At 47.3% G+C, this 22,885-nt stretch overlaps 1 protein-coding gene and 1 long non-coding RNA gene across 2 annotated transcripts; both read left to right on the forward strand.

Annotated features, from left to right (window-relative positions):
- Window positions 1-2,191: 2,191 nt before the first annotated feature.
- Window positions 2,192-4,985, forward strand: LOC143831498 (uncharacterized). Its single transcript, XR_013228893.1, has 2 exons — window positions 2,192-2,426; window positions 4,063-4,985. It is a non-coding gene; the product is annotated as an uncharacterized LOC143831498 (long non-coding RNA).
- Window positions 4,986-10,182: 5,197 nt separating this feature from the next.
- On the forward strand, window positions 10,183-21,492 carry LOC143831505 (uncharacterized). The gene is made up of 2 exons (XM_077324540.1): window positions 10,183-10,486; window positions 17,158-21,492. Exon 2 carries the CDS (start codon window positions 17,175-17,177, stop codon window positions 19,254-19,256), a length of 2,082 nt encoding a protein of 693 aa, XP_077180655.1. The 5' UTR covers window positions 10,183-10,486; window positions 17,158-17,174; the 3' UTR covers window positions 19,257-21,492.
- The last annotated feature ends 1,393 nt before the right edge of the window (window positions 21,493-22,885 follow it).

A 22,885-nucleotide genomic window follows, 5' to 3' on the forward strand; every position in this document is an offset into this window, starting at 1 on the left:
CCCCGCCCTCCCGCAGTAAGTAGCTTCCCGGGCCGCAACCTTGCGGCCGGGGAAGTTTTTTACTGCGGGGGGGGGGGGCGGGGAGAGGGAGCTGCGGCCCGGCGCCATGGCCTTTGCGGCCCGGCGCCGGGCCGCGGCCCGCAGGTTGGGGACCACTGCCTTGGAGAACTTGCCAATTAGCAACTTTCAGATGGAAGTCCCCAGCCTCATAGAGGTGCGCTTGACCACAAGCAGACTCTGGCTCCCACTTGGTGGAATGAGCTCCCAGGAGGGATCAGGGCCCTGAGTTCCACGGGGCATGCAAGGCAGAGCTCTTCCGCCAAGCATATGGTTGAGGCCAGCAGAAAAACGAACAGAGCATCTTGCCCTAGGCTCCCTCCCTTTTTCCCCTCTCCATCTCTTCTCACTCCCCTGGGGATTGTGGTTTTAGATAGAAATCAGATATTTAGTCATGTCCTTTTAATGTTTTAACCCTGCTGATTGCTTATAACTGATTACATGTATTTTTATAAATATTGTAAACTTCACTGAAGTGAAGAATAAGAAGAGTTGGTTGTTATATGCCGCTTTTCTCTACCTGAAGGAGTCTCAAAGTGGCTTACATTTGCCTTCCCTTTCCTCTCCCCACAACAGACACCCTGTGAGGGAGGTGAGGCTGAGGGAGCCCTGAGATTACTGAAGAAGAGCTGGTTCTTATATGCCACTTTTCTCTACCCGAAGGAGCCTCAAAGCGGCTTACAGTCGCCTTCCCTTTCCTCTCCCCACAACAGACACCCTGTGAGGTAGGTGAGGCTGAGAGAGCTCTGATATTACTGAAGAAGAAGAGTTGGTTCTTATATGCCACTTTTCTCTACCCGAAGGAGCCTCAAAGTGGCTTACAGTCGCCTTCCCTTTCCTCTCCCCACAACAGACACCCTGTGAGGGAGGTGAGGCTGAGAGAGCCCTGATACTACTGCTCAGTCACAACAGCTTTTATCAGTGCTGTGGCGAGCCCTAGGTCACCCAGCTGGCTGCATGTGGGGGAGCGCAGAATCAAACTTGGCTCACCAGATTAGAAGTCTGCACTCCTAACCACTACACCAAGCTGATTATTCATGAGGGTGTGGTATAAAAATCCACACACAAACAAACGTAGCGCTTTGGCGTGTTCCTGCTTTTGGTTAGTATTGACACAACCTGGGTCACTGAGTACCTGTTTGTTGTGGGTATGGAATGGAGGATGAGTGAATACCGGGCACCAAATTCAAGGCTAAGGCAAGACTGAACTCAGAGCCTCTCCAAATCCCCCCCCCCCAACTGCAGTCCTTCTTTTCCACCAGGAATGATGGCTTCTGTCCTGGATTCAAGAAGGGCCCTGCTAAATAAGCTATCTTAATGGCAGTCATTGACAGACTGGTGTCCTCTGAATCTATGTGAGGCATTTAAAAAATAAAAACATCTAAGCCTAGCAGCTATCACCCCATAGAACTGTGTGATACAGTTCTCCTTTTTTTTTTTTTTTAAGAAAAAGCACAAACACCTTAATTGAAGGCGGCCCAAGTTCTTGATCATGTTGGTTGCCCATTCTGTATCTTCACATTATTCCTGTTGCATGTCTGTTGCCGTCCTCAAATGATAGTTTCACCAAGAATCGTCCCTCTCCTGTAGACACCAAACCTCTCTCACTGCACAATGTTTTGCTTATAGGATTCTTTGCATCATGGCTCTTTCCACTGGAAGCAATGAGATTTGCTCGTCAGTCGCCCATCGCCATTTTCAGCCGGGCATGGAAGAACTTGTGAGCTTCGCTCAGAGTCTGATAGAAGCCAGGACAGACCTGAGTGCCACTCACCAAATGAGGAGGCACATCGCAAGAGCATCAGAAGAAATGGACGAGGCTCTGGAAGAACTCCAGGGGGGCCTGAGCACTATTGACGCCAAATCTGTCCAACTGGTAGCCCAGAAGAATAGCTTGCAGTGGGAGAGTCATACAAACACCCAGAAGCTCAGTAATTTAAGGTATCAGCTGGATTCCCACAGAGACGAGGAAAGACGGTCTAGGGAGATGCTGGAAACAGCCCAGAGGCATCTCAGAGCAATGCAACAGCAGCTCTCTGAAAAAGAAAGGGAAGTCCAGCACAATCAGCAAATAAGAAACGTTGGGCTTGGACTATTGTTCATCCCTTTTGTGGGACCAATTGTTGGTGAGTGACTTTGTACTGATCATGTGTTGATTGCTATGTGCCAACTGTTGGCCTCCAAAGCAGCATTACACAATTTTTTGTACCTGTGGCTATGAAAGTCTGCATTGTCAAAAGTGGAATACTCTTTTTGCTCCTGGCCCCTACCTGGTGGAATGATCTCTCGGAAGAGCTGAGGGCCCTGTCGGACCTATCACAATTCCGCTGAGCTTGCAAGACAGCTCTTGGCTGAATCCAATTATAAAGGTATCCCCTGTGCAAGTACCGGGTCATATCTGACCCTTGGGGTGATGCCCTCTAGCGTTTTCATGGCAGACTCAATACGGGGTGGTTTGCCAGTGCCTTCCCCAGTCATTACCGTTGACCCCCCAGCAAGCTGGGTACTCATTTTACCGACCTCGGAAGGATGGAAGGCTGAGTCAACCTTGAGCCGGCTGCTGGGATTGAACTCCCAGCCTCATGGGCAGAGCTTTCAGACTGCATGTCTGCTGCCTTACCACTCTGCGCCACAAGAGGCTCTTTTATAATCACATCTAAATCTCAGGCCACCCTCCTGCCTCTTCTGCCTTCTGTTCCTCGTCCAAGGCCTCCTAGTATGTGTTGCAAAATATGGGAGGTCATAAGAAAGGCAGTTATCTACAGCAGGCACTGAATCGTTGGATCACTGGAAATGCTGCTCTTCCTGCCCCCTTCCCCCTCCAAGCCTCAATTATTTTATTCCCCACCCTTGTGCTAGTTCACCTTCCTGCTAAAAGCACAAACTGGTATTAGCTTTAGCTAAGCACACTATGAATTCTGTACCCAAACATTTTCCCTCCTTGTGCTGCAGGCACACATTCACTTTAATACAACAACCAAAAAAATTTTTGGAGACAAACCCATTATCATTACGGTATATTCCGTTAATGCTGATCTGCATCCTTACATTCTATACTGGTGTACTTCCAACTGTGCCCGGAACTCTGTAATTCTTTCGTAATTTATCTGCAGATCCTTAATGAGAAGTGAATTAACGTTCCGGGAAAACAGCTTCCCTTTCCCTTCCCCTTCTTCAATGTGCAGCCAAAAAGGCAGGGTGCATGTGCTCTACAATGCCCCTTCATGCACAGGGACAGAACAAAGCAGAAAAGGTCTAGCATGCCTTTCATATGAACTGTGTTTGACCTAGAAAATGCAGAGCGTTCGTGTCAGGGATTCCTTTGGTCACTGTGGGTGAAAAGTCCCTCATGACAGATATATAAGTCAGTGTCCTTTTGCTTCTTGTATTGGGTGTTGGGAATGCACTTCTCATTAACCTCAGAAGGGGGAAGGGAGTTAAACTAAATCAGATCCCCTCTGCCTTTTGGGCCCCCCAGTTCTAGTTGTGACTTGAATCTGTTTTCAGTTTCCATTTCCTCCGGCTTTCTCCTAGTTTTCATTTCTCCAGGGCAGGGATTTTTCAAACAGTATAAATGGTAAAGGTATCCCCTATGCAAGCACCGAGTCATGTCTGACCCTTGGGGTGATGCCCTCCAGTGTTTTCATGGCAGACTCAATACGGGGTGGCCTTGCCAGTGCCTTCCCCAGTCATTACCGTACAGCAAGGGTAGTCAACCTGTGGTCTTCCAGATGTTCATGGAGTACAATTCCCATGAGCCCCTGCCCAAGTTTGCTGGCAGGGGCTCATGGAAATTGTAGTCCAGGAACATCTGGAGGATCACAGGTTGACTACCTCTGCCGTACAGTATATCTAGAGACAAATATCCCATTGATTGTCTGCCTGATTGCCACTCATGAAAAGGCTGAACATGTATCTTTCCTAACATATCACAAAAGTAGGATTCCAACCAGGTCAAGAATGGAAAAAAATTCTACACTTCTAATCTGCCCTATATTTCTTCAGGTGGCGCCATAGCAATCTGTGCCCAAGTCTCTGTGGATCAAGCCCAGTCGGAAAAGAAGGCTGCTGAAGAGGAAGTCAGTCGCCATTCAGAAAATGTGGACCAGCTCTCTGCCAAAACCAAGAGAATCCATTCTCTGATACAAGAAGCTGAAGAAAGCATTTGGATCACCAGAAATAGACTCTCTTCAATTGAGGCAGAAAAACATCAGCTAGCCTCTCAGCAAGCGGAAGTCGTCAGGTTTCAGAACACCCTGAGAAAATGTGTGACTTTCTTAGCCATGTTGGCTGGGAAAGTAGACACAGCTGAACTTTTATCTCGTGATGTTGTGATCTACAATGAGCTAGAAATGGTTCTGGAAGAAATCCTGAATCACGTGTTCCCCTTGATGGGGCAGGGAAGGGAAAGTTGTGCGATGGCCCTCTCCACATCTGAAATTCGAGCTCTCATTCAGAGGTTAAAATCTGCTAGGGAAAAACTCAGTTTAGAAGGACCAGGGCCGGGATGGGGAAATGTTGCCATAGACTTTTAGCCGACCAGTCTCAGCTGGCACAAATGCCCGAGATGTGCTAACTCAGACCGTTTCTGCATTAGGAGACATACCTTGCTTCAGCCTCGCTTTGGATTTCCTTTGGATGCTCGAGTCGACTCTAGCCTTTCTGCACATGGGCTTTCCTCCCCTTATTTCTCAGGCTGAATTTCATGACATGCTTTCTGCGCTGAGTTCAACAGAGTCAGCCTCCCATCATCCTTTGCTTCCTTACCCTTTTCCAAAAATGTGTGTTTTTTTGCAAAATGGTGCCTGCTTGCATCTTTGTTTTCATTATACCCCTTAATCCCACCATATTGCACCGTTTTCTTACCCCTTTCCCCCAAAGTGTCCTGAATGTAATAAAAAAAACCCCTCTGGGTTATAACACTACTGCGCAAGACTGCAGGACTGCTTTTTTAAAAAATTAAGAAACATTGTTGTAATGCAATCATCCCCTTAAAAAAAAGGGGGCAGATTTTTCAGAAGGGAGGGAGGGGGGAGGGAGGGAGGGAGAATGGTGACGAGGAAAGGGGCACTCTCAAATGACTCAAAATGGCAGACATGGGGGAAAACCCAATTGCATGCATTTCCTCATTGATCAGCCCCGAATTACACCCCGTTAGACCCCGCTTGAAAAGCTGAAATCCAATTTTCTGGGGATTCCTTTTCTGCAGGGCAAAGGCCAGCTTAGAGAACTTTAGGTAGCTCATGCAAATTGGACAGGACAAGGCCGACCACTTTCCCCCTGGATGCCTGTCCCGCGTGGCTTCTAAAGGTGGTTGATGAGAGGATTGGGCAACCAGGAAATAATAAACCTGTCCCTGTCCCGGGCATCCAAAGGAGGCGATGGTTCGACCTCTACTGAAGAAACCACCTCTGGAACTGCAAGACCCTGCCAGCTGCTGCTCCATTTCACATTTAGCATTCCTGGAGCAGATGGCTGAGCTGCCTGAATGAAGCATCGATTCCGGATCCCTTCCAGTCTGGATTCCAGCTTGGCCACGGGGTGGAAACATCTCTGATCGCTCTTGCAGATAACCTCCGTAGGCAGCTGGGACTGGGTTAGTGCTGCTTGTGTTGCTAGATCTCATGGCAGCATTTGGCATAGTTGATCATGAGCTTTTAGCTTGCTTCTTCGTTGATGTGGGAATATGGGGATCAGCCTTATACTGGCTGGTCTCCTTTCCTCAAGGCCAAGGACTGCCCTTAACCTTGACCCAGAAACTGCAGCTTGTTCACAATGCCACAACCATGGGGTCCTTACCAAGACCCCATGGTGGGTTCATATTCAATATTTGCTCCAGCAGCAGCAGGGGTTGCCAGTGGAATTCCAGATCAAGTTTAAGGTCTTGGTTCTAACCTTTGTGTGGTCCGGGCCCTGTGCATCTGGGGGGTCAGCTTTCTCTGTATGCCCTCAGAAGAACACTGTGATCTCTCACTGCCAACATGTTGGTGGTCCCTGGCCCAAAAGAACCAGAGCTATGGCCTTTCTGGCCTTGGCTCCAGCCGGGGCGGGGCAGGGGGGAGTTACTGCCAGGAATGTATTATTTTATACTGTGATGTGTTTAGGGGATTTTATTGTGGGACTTTTATGAAGTCACCCACCACAAGCCATTCTATGGGAGTGGTGGGCTACAAATAATCAAATAATAAATCAAATAATAAATACATCAGAAGCCAGCTGAGATCTGGACCCTGATGGTTGTGGATGAGGCCACAACAAGTAAATATAATTTTATGGGCCTCCCTTCCTTCCCTCTCCAGAATACTCCAACACTGAACAAAGGGCTGAGAAATAGCATAATGAAGCATTATATTATCTTTAAACAGCCCGTGGCTCCACGGGCGCCACGGACTAAATAATTCGTTAAGCCCCCTTGAGGTGGGCTTTGTCCGTGATGAGGAAGGGTCTGGGTTGGACCCTTCCTCACGACAGACAATCGGAGGGACCAATCGGCAGGCGCGAAGCGCCTGCCGATTGGTCCCTCCGATTCCCAGCCTGAGCAACTGCGAGCCGCGCGCAGCGAGGCTCGCAGTTGCTCCTGGCCTGACGCCCCAGGGAGCCCCCGGCAGTCGCGCAAAGCGCGGCTGCCGGGGGTTCCCTGCCTGGCGGACTGATGCGGCGAGAGGCGCTTCGCGCCTCTCGCTGCGTCAGGCCGCCGCCCGAGGGAACCCCCGGCAGTCACGCGAAGCGCGGCTGCCGGGGGTTCCCTCCCTGGCGGTCTGACGTGGCGAGAGGCGCGAAGCGCCTCTCGCCGCGTCAGACTGCCGCCCAAGGGATCCTGCCTGCCTGCTGCCGAAAAAAGCCTGCTGCTGCCGCCGCCACTGCCGCCGACGACGACCAGCCCGCTGCCGGTGAGTCCTAGCGCCCGCTGCATTTCCCTGCAGCGGGCTTGCTTACTAGTATATATATAATGTGGAATCCTGCCAGCCAGTTAATTAGCATACAACATAATGTAGATGTTTAACAGATTCAAGGACCAAACAAGCTTAGTTTATATGGTTACCATTTGCTCAGGCTTAATTTGGGGGAGGGAAACAGTGAAGGAAACAAAAATGTCACAATTGGAGATTGATGGACAGATGTATCCTTAATTGTGGAATGCTGAGAGTAATTACCGGAGACAAACCCCCCCGCCCCATTATGCTCCATTGTCTCCTCTCAAGTATCAGTCTCCAGTTCTGACATATTTCTTTCCTTCACTGTAGGAAACAGTGGAAATTCTTAGTTCAGTCTGGGATCCAACCCAAGGTTTGCAAATGTTGATTTAAGGAAAGCAAAAGAGGAATGCTACTGATAACTAGTTCTAGTCTACTCCTTTAACATCCCTGAAACATCTCTCCAAAGTTTATCTGATGGAGACAACAGCCCAAGCTCTCCTTCAGCTTGGCATCTCTTCAGCTCAACACTCCCTCCCCTTACTTGGTCTGAAGTTTCGGTTTCCTGTAAATCAGCTCGCTTCTTGAATCCATCCAAGCTTCATACCACAGGCCTCCCGATGACCTCTTCCAATGGCTTCATGTAGATTAATTACATTCCTTGCAGAACATAAACAGCATATTGGCAAGACAGAACCTTGTGAAATCCCACAGGCCATAGGACTCAGCTAGAATCCTCCATGACCACCTTCTGGGACAGGCCTCTCAGATACAACTGGAAGTGGTTTGATACTTCCTGGACTTTTGTTCCTCTAGTGAAAAACAGACAAGTCAATTTTGGCCCTTTGCTTCAAGGAAGAACTTCTCTGGGGAAGAAGCACCTGTATGCCAAGAAAGACACTGGCAAGGCCTATGGTAGCCACAAGTACCACACTGCAGATAACTTCTCTAGTATTTCTGCCTTGGCCCCAAACTCTGCATCCAAGCTCTACCCTGGACTTCAAATCAGTCTCTCATTGGTGGTACTTAAATGATTAGGTGTGGTCACCAACACCTTCCCCTCTGGAATTGCACATCTCATGAGTTTTAGGCTCTAAGACATAAGTTTATCACTCACTCTGGGACTACAGGGAAGAGAGAAGTGAGGCCAGCAGTATCCGATGGCACCTAAACACCAAGTCGGCTTATTCTCTGGGGAAGATGATAGCCTCCTGCACCTTTCTCCTCAGTCCACCTGAAGCGTTACATCTGTGGTATTACTTGGCTGCAGCTCAGCCTCTTCCAAAGACAGCCCCAGAAGGTTCCATTGCTGAAAGGATGGTGACAAAAAGGATCACTCTAAGCATAAAGGGATGGCTCCAGACTAAATTTCCTAATGTATCTCCACAAAGTGCTGTTCCTGGGGACAGATAAAGCTCCCTGATACTGAACCAGACCACTGGTCCATCAGAGTCAGTGGGGTGGCCAAACTGTGGTTCTCCAGATGTCCATGGACTACAATTCCCATGCATCCCTGCAGTGCATGCTGGCAGTTGCTCATGGGAACTTTAGTCCATGGATGTCTGGAGAGCCGCAGTTTGGCCACCTCTGGTATTCAGACTGGCAGTGACCCTCCAGGGTCTCAGTTACAGAGGTCTTCCCCATTTCCTACTACCTGATCCTTGTAGATGAAGATGCTGGGGATTGAACCTGGGACCTTCTGCATGCCCAGTAGATACTCTACCACTGAGCCCCGGTCCCTCCCGTGGACAGGGAACCTTGAGGATTGACATGACGAGGATGTGCAATGGAAATGGGGAATCAGTGGATATTTCAAATTCAGTCTGTATCCAACCCAGAGTTTGCAACTATAAATTTATGGAATGCAGAAATGCAGTACTACTGATAGTTGGTTCTAGTCATCTTCTTTAACATCTTTGAATCCTGCAAGTACACCTCTCTCCATTAGAACAATGTTTAAGTCCAAGGGCACATTTAAGACCGACAATGAAAGTCACCCATCCATAAAGGTAAAGGTAAAGGTATCCCCTGTGCAAGCACCGGGTCATGTCTCACCCTTGGGGTGACGCCCTCTAGTGTTTTCTTGGCAGACTCAATACGGGGTGGTTTGCCAGTGCCTTCCCCAGTCATTACCGTTGACCCCCCAGCAAGCTGGGTACTCATTTTACCGACCTCGGAAGGATGGAAGGCTGAGTCAACCTTGAGCCGGCTGCTGGGATCGAACTCCCAGCCTCATGGGCAAAGCTTTCAGATGGCTGCCTTACCACTCTGCGCCACAAGAGGCTCCACCCATCCATACCTATAGGTAGAAGCTGAGCAGTAAATGAGCATGCAATATTGAAGATGTTTAACAGATTCAAGGACTGAACGGAATAACAAGCTTCCGTTATGTGGTTAACATTTGTTTGGTTTTAATTTGGGGGAAAACACAGTGAAGGAAATTATTAACAACAACAACAAATTTAATACATTTTATTTCTATACCGCCCCTCCCTGCAAGCAAGCTTGGGGAGGTTTACAATAACACAATTAAAAGCAATTAAAAACTCCTCTCCCTACCAACCCCTGGAGCAGGGGGTTGTCAAACTGTGGCCCTCCAGATGTCCATGGACTACAATTCCCATGAGCCTCTGCCAGCATTCTCTGGCAGAGGCTCATGGGAATTGTAGTCCATGGACATCTGGAGGGCCGCAGTTTGACTACCCCTGCGCCGGAGTTACTCAGGCTAAAGGTGATATAAAAGAAGATAGGAAACAAGGGGGGTGGGATAGCAAGAAAAGGAGGGCCATATCATTAAACTGCCCTGGCCTCACTCAGACACCTGGTGGAAGAACGCTGCTTTACAGGCCCTGAGGAACTTAGATATGTCAGAATGGGAGACGGATGGCCAGATGTATCCTTAAGGGTCGAACAGTGAGAGAAATTAACCGAAACCTTCCCATAAGGTCTCTTTTATCTCTTATCAATCTCCAATGCTGACATCTGTTTCCTTCATTAGGGAAAACAGTGGAAATCCCCAGATCAGTTTGGATCCAACCCAAGGTTTGCAAATGTTTTTTCTAAGAAATGCTACAGAGCAATGCTACTGGCAACTGTTTATATAATTTGTTGGAACAGCAGCCCCTTGCTTTAGCTTGAAGTTTCGGTTTCCTAGAAATCAGCTCACTTTTGGATAGCTCACCCGGTAGCGCTAAATGATTAATCTTGCACAGCACGGGGCTGTATATAATCCCACCAGGCACAAAAGGAAGCTGGGTTGGAACCGCCGGCTCCTCCCCTAATAGCCGAGCGCTTTAAATGGGACGTGGGGGTGGAGTGCTTTCCCCTAGTTCTGTATGTTAGTTGGAGTTGTCGGTTTTTGGAAAGAAACGGCTGCAGTTTTCAGCTCTGCTTTTTTCTCTGCGGAAGGGACCCGAGAGGCGCCTGAGCGGGCACCCTAACCACGGAACGCACATCCAAAGGGAGGACGTTACAAGCTGACCTATAACCAACAGGCTACGGCTGCAAGCAAGCGGGTGAGTGTTTTGGTTTCTTCTACTAGAAGAAGAAGAGTTGGTTCTTATATGCCTCTTTTCTCTCCCCGAAGGAGTCTCAAAGCGGCTTACAATCTCCTTCCCTTTCCTCTCCCCACAACAGACCCCCTGTGAGGGAAGTGAGGCTGAGAGAGCCCTGAGATTACTGAAGAAGAAGAAGAGTTGGTTCTTATATGCCGCTTTTCTCTCCTCGAAGGAGTCTCAAAGTGGCTTACAACCGCCTTCCCCTTCCTCTCCCCACAACAGACACCCTGTGAGGTGGGTGAGGCTGAGAGAGCCCTGATATTACTGAAGAAGAAGAGCTGGTTCTTATATGCCGCTTTTCTCTCCTCGAAGGAGTCTCAAAGTGGCTTACAACCGCCTTCCCTTTCCTCTCCCCACAACAGACACCCTGTGAAGGGAGGTGAGGCTGAGAGAGCCCTGAGATTACTGAAGAAGAAGAGCTGGTTCTTATATGCCGCTTTTCTCTCCTCGAAGGAGTCTCAAAGTGGCTTACAACCGCCTTCCCTTTCCTCTCCCCACAACAGACACCCTGTGAAGGGAGGTGAGGCTGAGAGAGCCCTGATATTACTGAAGAAGAAGAGCTGGTTCTTATATGCCGCTTTTCTCTCCTCGAAGGAGTCTCAAAGTGGCTTACAACCGCCTTCCCTTTCCTCTCCCCACAACAGACACCCTGTGAAGGGAGGTGAGGCTGAGAGAGCCCTGAGATTACTGAAGAAGAAGAGTTGGGTCTTATATGCCGCTTTTCTCTCCTCGAAGGAGTCTCAAAGTGGCTTACAACCGCCTTCCCTTTCCTCTCCCCACAACAGACACCCTGTGAAGGGAGGTGAGGCTGAGAGAGCCCTGATATCACTGCTCAGCCAGAACAGCTTCATCAGTGCTGTGGTGAGCCCAAGGTCACCCAGATGGCTGCATATGGGGGAGGAGCAGGGAATCAAACCCAGCTAGCCAGATTAGAAGTCCACACTCCTAACCACGACACCAAGACCCGAAAAGCATTCTAATTGTTACCGACCACAAACATTGCCTCCAGTGTACTTTCTTTTGGTCTTTCTTGATTTCTTATTTTCCTTGTGTTCTACAAAGAATGGTTACTTTGGGACCTGTTCTCCCCCCTCCCCCCACCGCCCCATGGGATCCAAAGCTCTCTAAAACATGAGCTTGCAAGATATAGACTCTAGAAGCAAGTTTGGGACCTGGGGTGGGTGGGCATTTTTGGGAGGAATTCCCATTCTTGGATTTGTGTAAAGATACTCTGCTCCCTTTCCCCAAATCTTTTCCTCACAACTCTGTTGAGGTGGTGGTTGTGGGGAGTGGCCGTGGGAATGTTTCCACACATAGGCGCCAAATGCCATTTTTTAAAGGTTAAAAAAAATGATTCTACCTTTTAAAATTCTGTGCTATAATTGTTTCTGCAAACACAGACAAGTGTTTCTGCGAAGAAAGATGACTTTTGGGTTATGACTGCTAGGGCTTAGATCGGGGTAGCCAAACTGTGCTTCTCCAGATGTCCATGGACTACAATTCTCATGAGCCCCTGCCAGGACATGGGAAAGGCTCATGGGAATTGTAATCCACAGACATCTGGAGAGCCACAGTCTGGCCACCCCTGGCTTAGATATTCCTAATAAGGGTATAAAGGGAGATCCTTTTGTGTGTGTGTGTGTGTGTGTGAGGGGGGGGGAGGCTCTGTGCTTTCTCGATTGACTGCAAACTGAAGCCTATTGGATGAAAAAAATGTGAAAATAGTTCAGTCCTGAGCAATATAGGGTAGGGCTTTGCCTTGTTCTCTCATCCAAATGGTGGCTCTGTTGTAGTTTTTCCCTTGCAGTCTGCATTCTTCTGCTTGCTGCTCCCCAAAACTTGCCCCCCCCCACAACACACACACACTGAAGCAAATTTACCTCAAGGGCCTCCTGCTGCTGCCTATCAGAGATCAGTTCCCTGGCTGCTTTGGAGGGTGCACTTTGTGGAATTATCTCTGGCTGAGGTCCACCCCAGACCCAAAGCCCCCCTCCCCGAGCTCCCCCTCCAAATCTTGAGGAATTTCCCAGGAACTTTATCTTTGTTGTGCCACCCAATGTCCTTGCTTTGCCAGACTGCCTCTTCCTCAGGCTGCTGTGTTACTGTTTGGAATCTTCTCTTGGAATCGTCCCACTGATGTTATGTTCAGTATAAAGGTAAAGGTAAAGGTATCCCCTGTGCAAGCACCGAGTCATGTCTGACCCTTGGCGTGACGCCCTCTAGCATTTTCATGGCAGACTCAATACGGGGTGGTTTGCCAGTGCCTTCCCCAGTCATTACTGTTGACCCCCCCCCCAGCAAGCTGGGTACTCATTTTACCGACCTCGGAAGGATGGAAGGCTGAGTCAACCTTGCTGGCTGCTGGGATCGAACTCCCAGCCTCATGGGTAGAGCTTTCAGACTGCATGTCTGCTGCCTTACCACTCTGCGCCACAAGAGGCTCTTATGTTCAGTATATAAACACACAAATGCAGTAAATATTGGCAATGAACCAGAGAGTTGTGTGGTGTTTGGTTTCAAAGGGTACCCACCTCAGGAAAGCCTTCTGAAGGTTCAGGAAGGTTTAGAACAGTGGTTCCCAAACTTTTCCAGGTTGCCACCCCCTTGGCTCCCAGGACACATCCCTAGTGCCCTCCTGTCCAGGTCTGCCCCTGGCTGTCCTGGAATTCTCCTGGGGGCTCTGGGAGGTCCCATCTCTTTTCCCAACCCCAGAATACCCCGAGACATCCAAACCCACCTGGGCAGCTCCCAAGCCCCCATTATGGCTGTGTTAACGTGCTGACATAGGGGGAGTGGCCACTTGACATAGCCACTCCCCTCCCATGGAGGAACAGCCACCACTAGAGGAGACGTGCCCCATCACCACACCCCAGCCCTGGCTGAGGCAGATGCTGCCACTAAGGGTATCATCTGGACATGGAATTGGAGTCATTGGAATTGGATGGGCATGTAGTTGTGAGTTTCCTGCATTCTGCAGGGGGTTGGATTGGATGACTCTGGATGTCCCTTCCAACTCTATGATTCTTTGATTCTCCAGCTGCGGGGAGGCTGGGAAGAGGGCAGTTACGGTGTTCAGACTATATGTGGAGCCCCCGGAGTGTGGCAGAGCCAGGGAGGCAATGTGCAGCCCCACAGCCAAGCAGGAGCCCAAGGAAAGCTGGCTGTAGCCAACACGCTGGCTCCCAAGTCTTGAACACCCAAGCTAGTTGGGCAAGGCTGTGTCAGCACCCCTGCCAGGTAGAAAGGCCAAACAGCCAGGTGTCTAAGGAGGAGGAAGGGTGTGACGTGGAGGAGTGGCTTTGAACATTTGAGGGTAGGGGGCAAGGGAGGAGGAACAGGAATGGGGCAGGGGATAAATGGAGGGAGACATTGTCAGATGCAGGGAAGGGAAGGGGAGGAGGGTGGGCGACCTGAGGAGAGTTTGAAATTAGAGGACTGAGGATGGAGCTAGAGGCAAAGTGGTTGAAGTAAAAAAAGAAAGGGGGGGGAGGAGTTGGAGACCCCAAGGAGGGCATGCAGACAAAATATAAATATAATATACATACCAATCCTTACCAGAAATTTGGGCATCCAATTAAAAATGAGGCCTATCAAAACCAGAGGTAATGAGTGGCCAAAAGCGTGTCTCATTTTTCTCTGTAACAGTCTTACTTAATTCTAGCCATCAATGAAAAGGACATGGGTTACATTAGCATACAGGCAAAACAAAAACTAATGCTACAGGAAGTATAAAAGGGGACAAAACTGGCATTTTTATTAAAATAAGGGGAGGGCTAGAAAATGTATAAAAGGGCACTGTGCCCTTCAAAAGGGTACATATGTTTAGCCTACATAATAGAAAAGATAGATCTTGATTTACATTTATCAGCTCTTTCCAAACCGCAGTGTAATCCATCTTTCTCCCCCCCATTGAAGTTTGACCCTTTGCAAACTAGGTGAGTCGGGCTATCTGCCTTTCCTGTGTTACAAAAACAACTCCGTTCTGAAAAAGGGATTCCCGGATAGCAACCTTTCATTTCTGGGGTCATAATAGCGTTAATCTGGTAGCCCCCCAAAATCTTGATACGGTCGTAGATTTTAAACATGTTGGTAAAACAGCAGGTGGTACAAGTCCATTATATGCCACAGAACATACCCGTCTTGCTCAACGGCTTGTACTATCAGTAGTTCTTTTCTGACCCTCCGAAATGCTGTTCTTTCATTCTCCATTAAAGATAATTGAAGAAAAAAACAACTTGGTGTTGCAGAAATAACAAAAGTCTGGTGGGAGGGCAAGTTTGCAACTACTCAGGAACCAAAACACGTGGCAGAGCATGGGAAGCAGTAGGCAGGGCCCAGACACAGCTCCACGTGGCTTTTTCCTCCTCAGTGAGAACAGCTGCAGCAAGAAGAGTGACTCTTCAGTCTGTCTGACTGCTGCCCTGCTCTACCATGGCAAATTCCTCACTACCCCTCTGGATCCTTCCACCAACCCCGCCCCCTGTAGGGGGGCGTTACCACCCAATTTGGGAATTTATAACAGCAATTCTGCTGCAACTGTTATATGCTAGGCCTTGTGAACTGAGGAAACTGGCATGAAGGTTGTGTGTGTCTGGGGAGGGGAACAGCATCCTGAGAAGGAATATGATATAATAGCCATCTTCAAGTACTTGAAGGGCTGTCACATAGAGCAGGGGTAGTCAACCTGTGGTCCTCCAGTTGTTCATGGATTACAATTCCCACGAGCTCCTGCCAGCAAATGCTGGCAGGGGCTCGTGGGAATTGTAGTCCATGAACAGGAGGACCATAGGTTGACTACCCCTGACATAGAGGATGGAGCACAGTTGTTTTCTGTTGCCCCAGAGGGTCAGACCAAAACCAATGCTGTGAAATTAATTCCACAGAAATTTCAGCTAAACATTCAGAAGAGGTTCCTGACAGAGCAGTTTCTCAGTGGAACAGGCTTCCTCAGGAAGTGGTAGATTCTCCTTCTTTGAAAATTTTCAAGCAGAGGCTAGATAGCTATCTGACAGGAATGCTGATTCTGTCGATTTAGTCCAGTGGTTCTCAACCGCTCTAACTCAGCGACCCCAATTGCAGCGGCCGCGGGGTTGTTGCGAGCATGTGCGTGGGCAGTGTGTGTGCATGTGTATTCATGCGCACAACAGTCAAGATCCGATCGACTGAAATCACAGGCATTTGGGGCCTGAGAAACCTCTACTCCAGGGTGCCACAGGGGCCTGCTCAGTGGCAAGGCCACTCCATGGTGGGTGCTAGGACCCACTGCATCCCTGAGTGTAACGGTTTGCCCTCGAAAGTTTGCGCCTTGAATAAATCTTTGTTGGTTGTCAATGTGCCACTGGACTCTGATTTAGTTTTATAGGGCTTTACCTCTAGTATAGTATATTCAGTAAAAACACACAAATGCGGCATGTAGTGACAATGAACCAGGAGTTGTGTGGCGTTTGGTTTCAAAGTATCTGCCTCAGGGAAAGCCTTCTCTCAGGAAGGTTTAGAACATGTAACAACAATATCCTGCTGCAATAAAGTTATATTCTAGGCCTCGTGAACTGAGGTAATTGGCATGAGGGTCGTGTATGTGGTAGTGGTGACAGCATCCTGGGTGGGAATTTTAAAAGAAAAGGGTCTGTCTACTTACAGGAGTTTCCTAGAGCCAACTGGAGGGGACAAGGGTAGGACTAGGAATAATCAAGAACTTTGTGGTCAGAACATCCTATAAGTAGGTTATTCCCCCCTGCACTTGCCCCTGGAGGAGCCTGACAGCTGTAGGAAGAACAGACTCTTATCCCATATTTTTGGAGTCCAGTAGCACCTTTAAGACCAACAAAGATGTATTCAAGGCGTGAGCTTTCGATGCCTTGAATAAATCTTTGTTGGTCTTAAAGGTGCTAGTGGACTCTGATTTTATTGTGCTACTTCAGACCAACACGGCTACTCATTAGAATCTACCCATATTTTTGTTCATTCTTTCATCTAGACATTTACATCACACCTTTCCATTTTCTAACTATCCTTATCCATGCTTCTCTTATATATTTGTGAAACAGGCCTGGGGGTGGAGACTGTTCTCCCCTATCCAAGATGGAATAGGGTGTGGCTGCAACCTGATTGGCCCTCCCTCTCCACCTCCCATCCTGCCTGATCACAGAGGGGGAAGATTCCCTTTCCCTGTGACCTGCAAAGCGCTCGCAGAGGTGGTGAGAGTGCTTGCTGGGCCCCAGAGAAGCCACCGCGGCGATGGTTCCCTTCCCTAGGGCCTGGTAGTAACAGCACTATAGATCAGCTATTAGAAAAGGAAAGAATGGTACTAATTCATTTTTAAAGAAAGAAATGTAAAATTTCCATATTTCAGTGCTTTTAAAAATTGATTTTCAATAACTTTATAAAAATGTCAAATACACTATGATCAACTTGGGGGTTCTTGCTTTTCTTCTGTTGCAGAATGATGTAAAAATCTTCTTCTTTTGGATATCTATTGGATATATATTCTCCTAAATTATCACAGGTCCTTTCTGGGGGAAAGTGCAATCTAAATATTTAAATCAATGATGCACCAAGCATTTGTATGGTAGCTTCTGGAAGACTGATTAAGAAATATATTCTCAGTAATCAATTTAAACTATGTTTAGGCTCACAGGTCAGCAGCATGGCAAGTGAAGATGACCAATGCCAAGCTGTGGTCAAGGCTGAGATGAGAGTCAGCAAAGCTCAAGAAGTGAGAGAAGAGAATGAGCTAATTATGAAGCCCTACGCCAACTGGGAAGAGTACCTGATGCCCGCCCCTCTTTCCATTGCTATCTTAGGACAACTCATCTTCATTTCTGCTGGCCAAGGAGACTTCTCCATCAACAGGAACCCGCCTCCCAGAGGCTTCAGATACATCAGGTACCCAGAGTCCTTCAGAGCCTGCTTGTGTCAAGTGAGCAACGAAGGTTGGCATGCCTTTAACGAAGCCCACGTCAACATGGACCGGATCCGACTGCTCACGGCAAGCATCCCAGGAAGAATGAAGATGATGGTTGAGACTCTCTTCCAAGGGGTGGAGGAAGCTGATGTCATGATTCCCGGACAGCTAAGGAGCATGAAATCGATAGTAACAGACTGCAGAACCCTAGCACAGAAAGTAAGGGACAAGTATGCAAATGTGATCTCCCTCATCCAAGAACTCTTAGAGGCCTGTATAAATGCCAAAACAGGGTATGAAAGGGAGCTCGAAGAGGTGCAGACTGCCCTGAAGCAGGCAAAAATTAGAGAGGAAACGGCAAAAAAGCATGCAAAGATGATTGAGACATACCACAACAAGATGAAGCAGCAAGCCGAAGAGTCCTTCAGTCAGTATAAGAAAGCCATACGTGCAGTCCCTTCAGGATGGGAAGCTATTGGGATGACAATTGTGGAGAGTCTGGGAAATGCAGTGGTCACCATGGCCAATGGTTTAGCCAACCTTCTGCAAAATAGATCTGGGGGGTCAAGAGAAGATTGTCCTTCCAGTAGATCTGGCACTCCAAACTCAGGGTTGCAGAGCCCAATATCTGCCATTAATATCTGTAGCCTTTCATCCACAATGCTGATGTGTGCATCAGGGCTCAAGGAGAAAGTTGTTAACCAGAACAGGATCAACTTTGAGAATGTTTATGACAAGCGGACAGGGCAGGTCAAAAGCAACTTGGTGAAGGACAATTTCCTCCATTTGAAGAATAAGATCTACCAAGAGGAATACTGCCAACCCAAGGAGAAAGCTCTAAATATTTGTCTGTCTGGTGAATATATCTGTGAGCAGCTGGAACGTATGGCAACAGCAGCCCAAGTAGGAAAGGAAGAAGAAAGAGATATCATTAACAAAATAGAAAATCTTTACCAACAAGCAGCTGCATTTGATACCTATAGCAAAAATTTCCTTAGATGCCCTTCCTTTACACCAAAGCCCCCCAACTTGGCTAAATGCCAGACTGAGTCAAGTGGAGGATCTGTTGGGGTGAGAAATGCACATCTGAAAGTCGAGCAGACCCGGGCAATGTACAAGGCAACCCAAGAGGAATATCAGAAAAGCTATGAGAACCTCAAGAAGCAAAACGAAGAGCTGACAGCAATCCTGTGCCAGATGGAGCAGTGCAAAGTGAAGGAAATTGATTTTGAAGCGGCCCTCAAGATGCTGAAGGAAGGCCTGAAGGCAATGGGCAAGGTCAAGGTGCAATGGGAGAAGATGATCCAGTTCTTTGAAATGATCTCCACTATCATTGACTCTTGCTTAAGTCACAGGATTCATGATTTTGTGGAATTTGTGTCAGATGCCCGGCAGATCAAAGGCTATTCATCCACGTCCTTTGTGCAAGACACCATCTACAACCATGTGTTCAGTGCTTCAAACGTGGCCTACCTAGTACACATGATAGCCGAGACTTACACGGAGGTGTCAGAGAGGTATTTGATGGATCGGGTCAGCAGCCTAGGGAGGCTTCTCACCCTAGAAAGTACTGATCCGGAATTTAATTTTGAACGGAATGCTTTGAGCTGTGGTTGCGGAGAGGCCCGCAAGGCCATTTATAACACAGTGGTCAAGAAGAAGGAAGAATTTGACAGGAAATTAGAGGATAGGATGAAGAAAATCGACCGAGAGTTGAAAGCTGTGCTGCCCCCGATTAGTGCGGCAGAGAAAAAGATGGTAGAAAAAGCAGTGCATGATGGGAGAAAGGAGCTGACAGCCTGGGAAGAGGCTCAGCATGTCTAGAATAGTATATCCTACAGTGCCCAAGATGACTTGTCCAACATCCAGTAGAATGCAACAAGCAGGGCCCTGATAAGGACTTCCAAGCGAGGGGTTTTCCATTCCCATCCATTGGCCATCTTCCTTATACCATCTTTTCCCTTCCCTTTTCTTTGCTTCCCACTTTCTCCTTATTTTATTTCATCCCACCACCCCCAGTTGTATGCTGCCCTTCCCCAGACGGTGGCTCAGGAAAACTATAAATTACTTGCTGGCTCACATTTCCTTCTCATTCCCTCCCAGGTCTCTTCCCCTCCCCTTGTGGCCTCTCTTGAACCCATCCCCTACTCTGGCCTGTATCTCCTGGTGGAAGCCATGCAACGTCAGGCACCAGTTTTGACTTCTTACAGCAGGGGTAGTCAAACTGCGGCCCTCCAGATGTCCATGGACTACGATTCCCATTAGCCCCTGCCAGCATTTGTAGTCCATGGACATCTGGAGGGCCGCAGTTTGACTACCCCTGTCTTAAAGCAACCGAAAATGCCACTGCAATATATTTATCCCATGAAGGTTCCCAATTCCTCAGGCTTCTAGAAACATTTACTTTAACTCTGCATAACCAGTTGTGGAGGTTGTGTTGCGTGTGTGTTTTTTTTAAGTGAGCCATATCATTCTTCTTTCTCTTCAGCTTCTTCCTTCTCATATTTTGTTTATAATGTGAATGAAAATATTGAGCATAACATGTTAAGCAGCAGTTATCCGCCCACAAACTGAAAACATAAAATCGACTGGCAAAATAAGAAGAATTCATATGGGAAAAGGAGGGGAGGGGGAGAGAGAAAACATCTGAGACTGGAATTTGATAGACAGGAATAGCTTGGACATGAAGTACATCATTTTTCTCCGCTTGTTGTCCAAAGACGACCGAGGCCACTATCAAAAAGCTTTGTGTTCTCAGCTGGAGTTTCTTTTGGAATTTTCCTATATAATCCAGGAAAAACCCAACATAATTTGTCTGAGCCTGATACACACTCTGTAACATCCCAACTAGGAAAAGAAAACAATTTTTTATTTCCAAAACCACAGCCTGGACTCCACCACCTTTACCGTCATTTTGGTCCCATCTGCAGAATTCTTACTCTTGAGGAAGCAGGTTGTTTCTTCAGGAATGGGAGCCACATCAGAGACTCCCAACAAGCTTCCTGTCTTGTGCCCAGTTCTCCTCTTTGTGTGCAAGATTCTTATGCCTCTAATCTTGGATTGTGAGACATTTTTGATTTCCTGCCATGGTTCTGTCAAACTGAAGGTATCATTTACAATTTACATTCGTTTCTGGTTAGTCTCATCTTCATTGCAGATGAGGAATGAGGAAAGCTGGCTTCAAATCCTTATGCTGTCACGAAGCTCATTGGTTGACCTTGGTTGGGCCCATGATGGGGTCTCATAAGCATGTGTGGTATCCTAAAACCCTTTGAGTAAGAGTAGGATGAACACCCAAGTATCTGTCTGCAGTCACTAGAACAGCTGAACCTAAAATTCAGGGCCGAGTTAAGATGTGACTTCAGTAGTTTCAGGTCAGGACTGTCCAAGTTACCTGCTTTAAATCTTCACTAACAATTGTTGAACTCCCACAAGATAAAATATAAAACAGAAGGACATGAGTTAAATTTTCAGTTGCTCAGCCAGAGATACTAGTAACATTAATATGTGTTTCAAAATAGTATTCAAAATTGCTTGTTTACTCTCGAATTATTGCAAACTTACAAATTTATAAGGGAAAAACTTTCTCTTTACATCTCTAACATTCTTACTATTAACAGCAACTTCAATTCTGTAAATTAGTTTTTCCTTATTTTATATTTGCACTTATCTATTATCTATATTTTTGTTTCTTCTTCATTGAATTTTAACTAATGTTCATAAAATTTCAGTTGCTAGCTAAGAAGAGAACATTTTGAAGTCTTGTCAGTGATTATGTTTTCCTCTTGTATATCCTCTTTGCTTAATTTGGATGTACTTTGATTATATTTGTCCTTATGTCTGTGATACACAATTGTTCTTGTGGACGACGATTCTACTGTTTATACTCATTTGTCAAATGTAACTTGCATACTTTGAATATACAGTAAAAATGTTGAATTTCTACAAGATAAAATATAAAATAGGAGGTTAGTTAAAATTTTCAGTTACTCACCACAGAAACTACTAACATTAACAATGTTTAGAAAATTTCAAATTAAAAAATTGTTGAACCTCTAAACTGGTGTGGCTATATGACTACTGTAGATTAATACAGCAGGGGTCTTGAAAGATTCCCTTCCGATAGTTACGAGATTTAGCGGGAAGTATGGAAGAGCCTCTTATGGCGCAGAGTGGTAAGGCAGCGGTCATGCAGTCTGAAAGCTCTGCCCATGAGGCTGGGAGTTCAATCCCAGCAGCCGGCTCAAGGTTGACTCAGCCTTCCATCCTTCCGAGGTCGGTAAAATGAGTACCCAGCTTGCTGGGGGGTAAACGGTAATGACTGGGGAAGGCACTGGCAAACCACCCCGTATTGAGTCTGCCATGAAAATGCTGGAGGGCGTCACTCCAAGGGTCAGACATGACTCAGTGCTTTCACAGGGGATACCTTTATGGATACCTTATGGGATACCTTATGGGAAGCAGAATTTCTGTTCAGTTTGTTGTCACAGAATCATAGAATTGGGAGGGATTCCAGGGTCATCTAGTTTAACCTGCAGCAGAATGCAAGAAATTCAGAATTACCAGCTCACCCACAGTGACACCAATTCTTTGCCCAGATTATGCCCCCTCCCCACAAAAAACAAACCCCCCCAAAATACCTGGCCAGTCTGGCTTGGAGGAAATTTCCCCCCTCCCCATCATCATTCATCACGTGCAAATTTGCCTCTATGGATCAAGCTAAACAATTATTATTATTACGATTTCTTTTTTTGGTGGGTTGCAGTTATAATCCTTTTGGGAGTTAATCTATAGCTACCAAATTGAAAACACTCATATCAGCCCATGGAAACTTTGGAACAATGAAAATCCATGCAATACCTTTGTACTAAGGCCGATCAAAATATCACAAAATATTTTGTGTGTGTGAACTTTCATACCCTGGATTTAATTTTCACGTGGAGTTTTATCTCTATTGCTAGCAGCTCCTTCCCGGAATGCAAAGTTCTGGAATCTTGACACCTCTGACTTGTTAAAAGCCTTTGAGCCTCTCAACATTCAGCACCCACCACAGCTGGCGTGAGAGACTGCCTTTCACCTCTATAGATTTTTAAAAGATTGTGATATTTGCCTGATGAAGAACTCAAATAATCATGAATTGTACATTTGGGTTGGCCCTAATAAGAAGGTATCTGTGGGTAGCTTACCTAAGCCAAAGTTCCACCAGATCTGCCAGGAAAAGACTGTAAATGGGACCACAAATATTCTCCTTATGGGATGGGATTCAACATGGCCTGGAAGGTTGTACTGGGCTCCTTGTGGCGCTTTAGAGCAGTGGTCCCCACCCCCAATCCGGGGACCAGTACCGGTCTGTGGCTCCTCCTCGTCCTCCTCCCTGGCTGCTGCCTCGGGGGCTGCCCTGCCACTCTGCTGCCGGCTCAGCCTTGGTGCTCTCCAGTGGCCGCCATCACTGG

The sequence above is a fragment of the Paroedura picta genome, chromosome 3 (assembly GCF_049243985.1).
Source record: "Paroedura picta isolate Pp20150507F chromosome 3, Ppicta_v3.0, whole genome shotgun sequence".
In the NCBI taxonomy this organism is placed as follows: Eukaryota; Metazoa; Chordata; class Lepidosauria; order Squamata; family Gekkonidae; genus Paroedura; species Paroedura picta.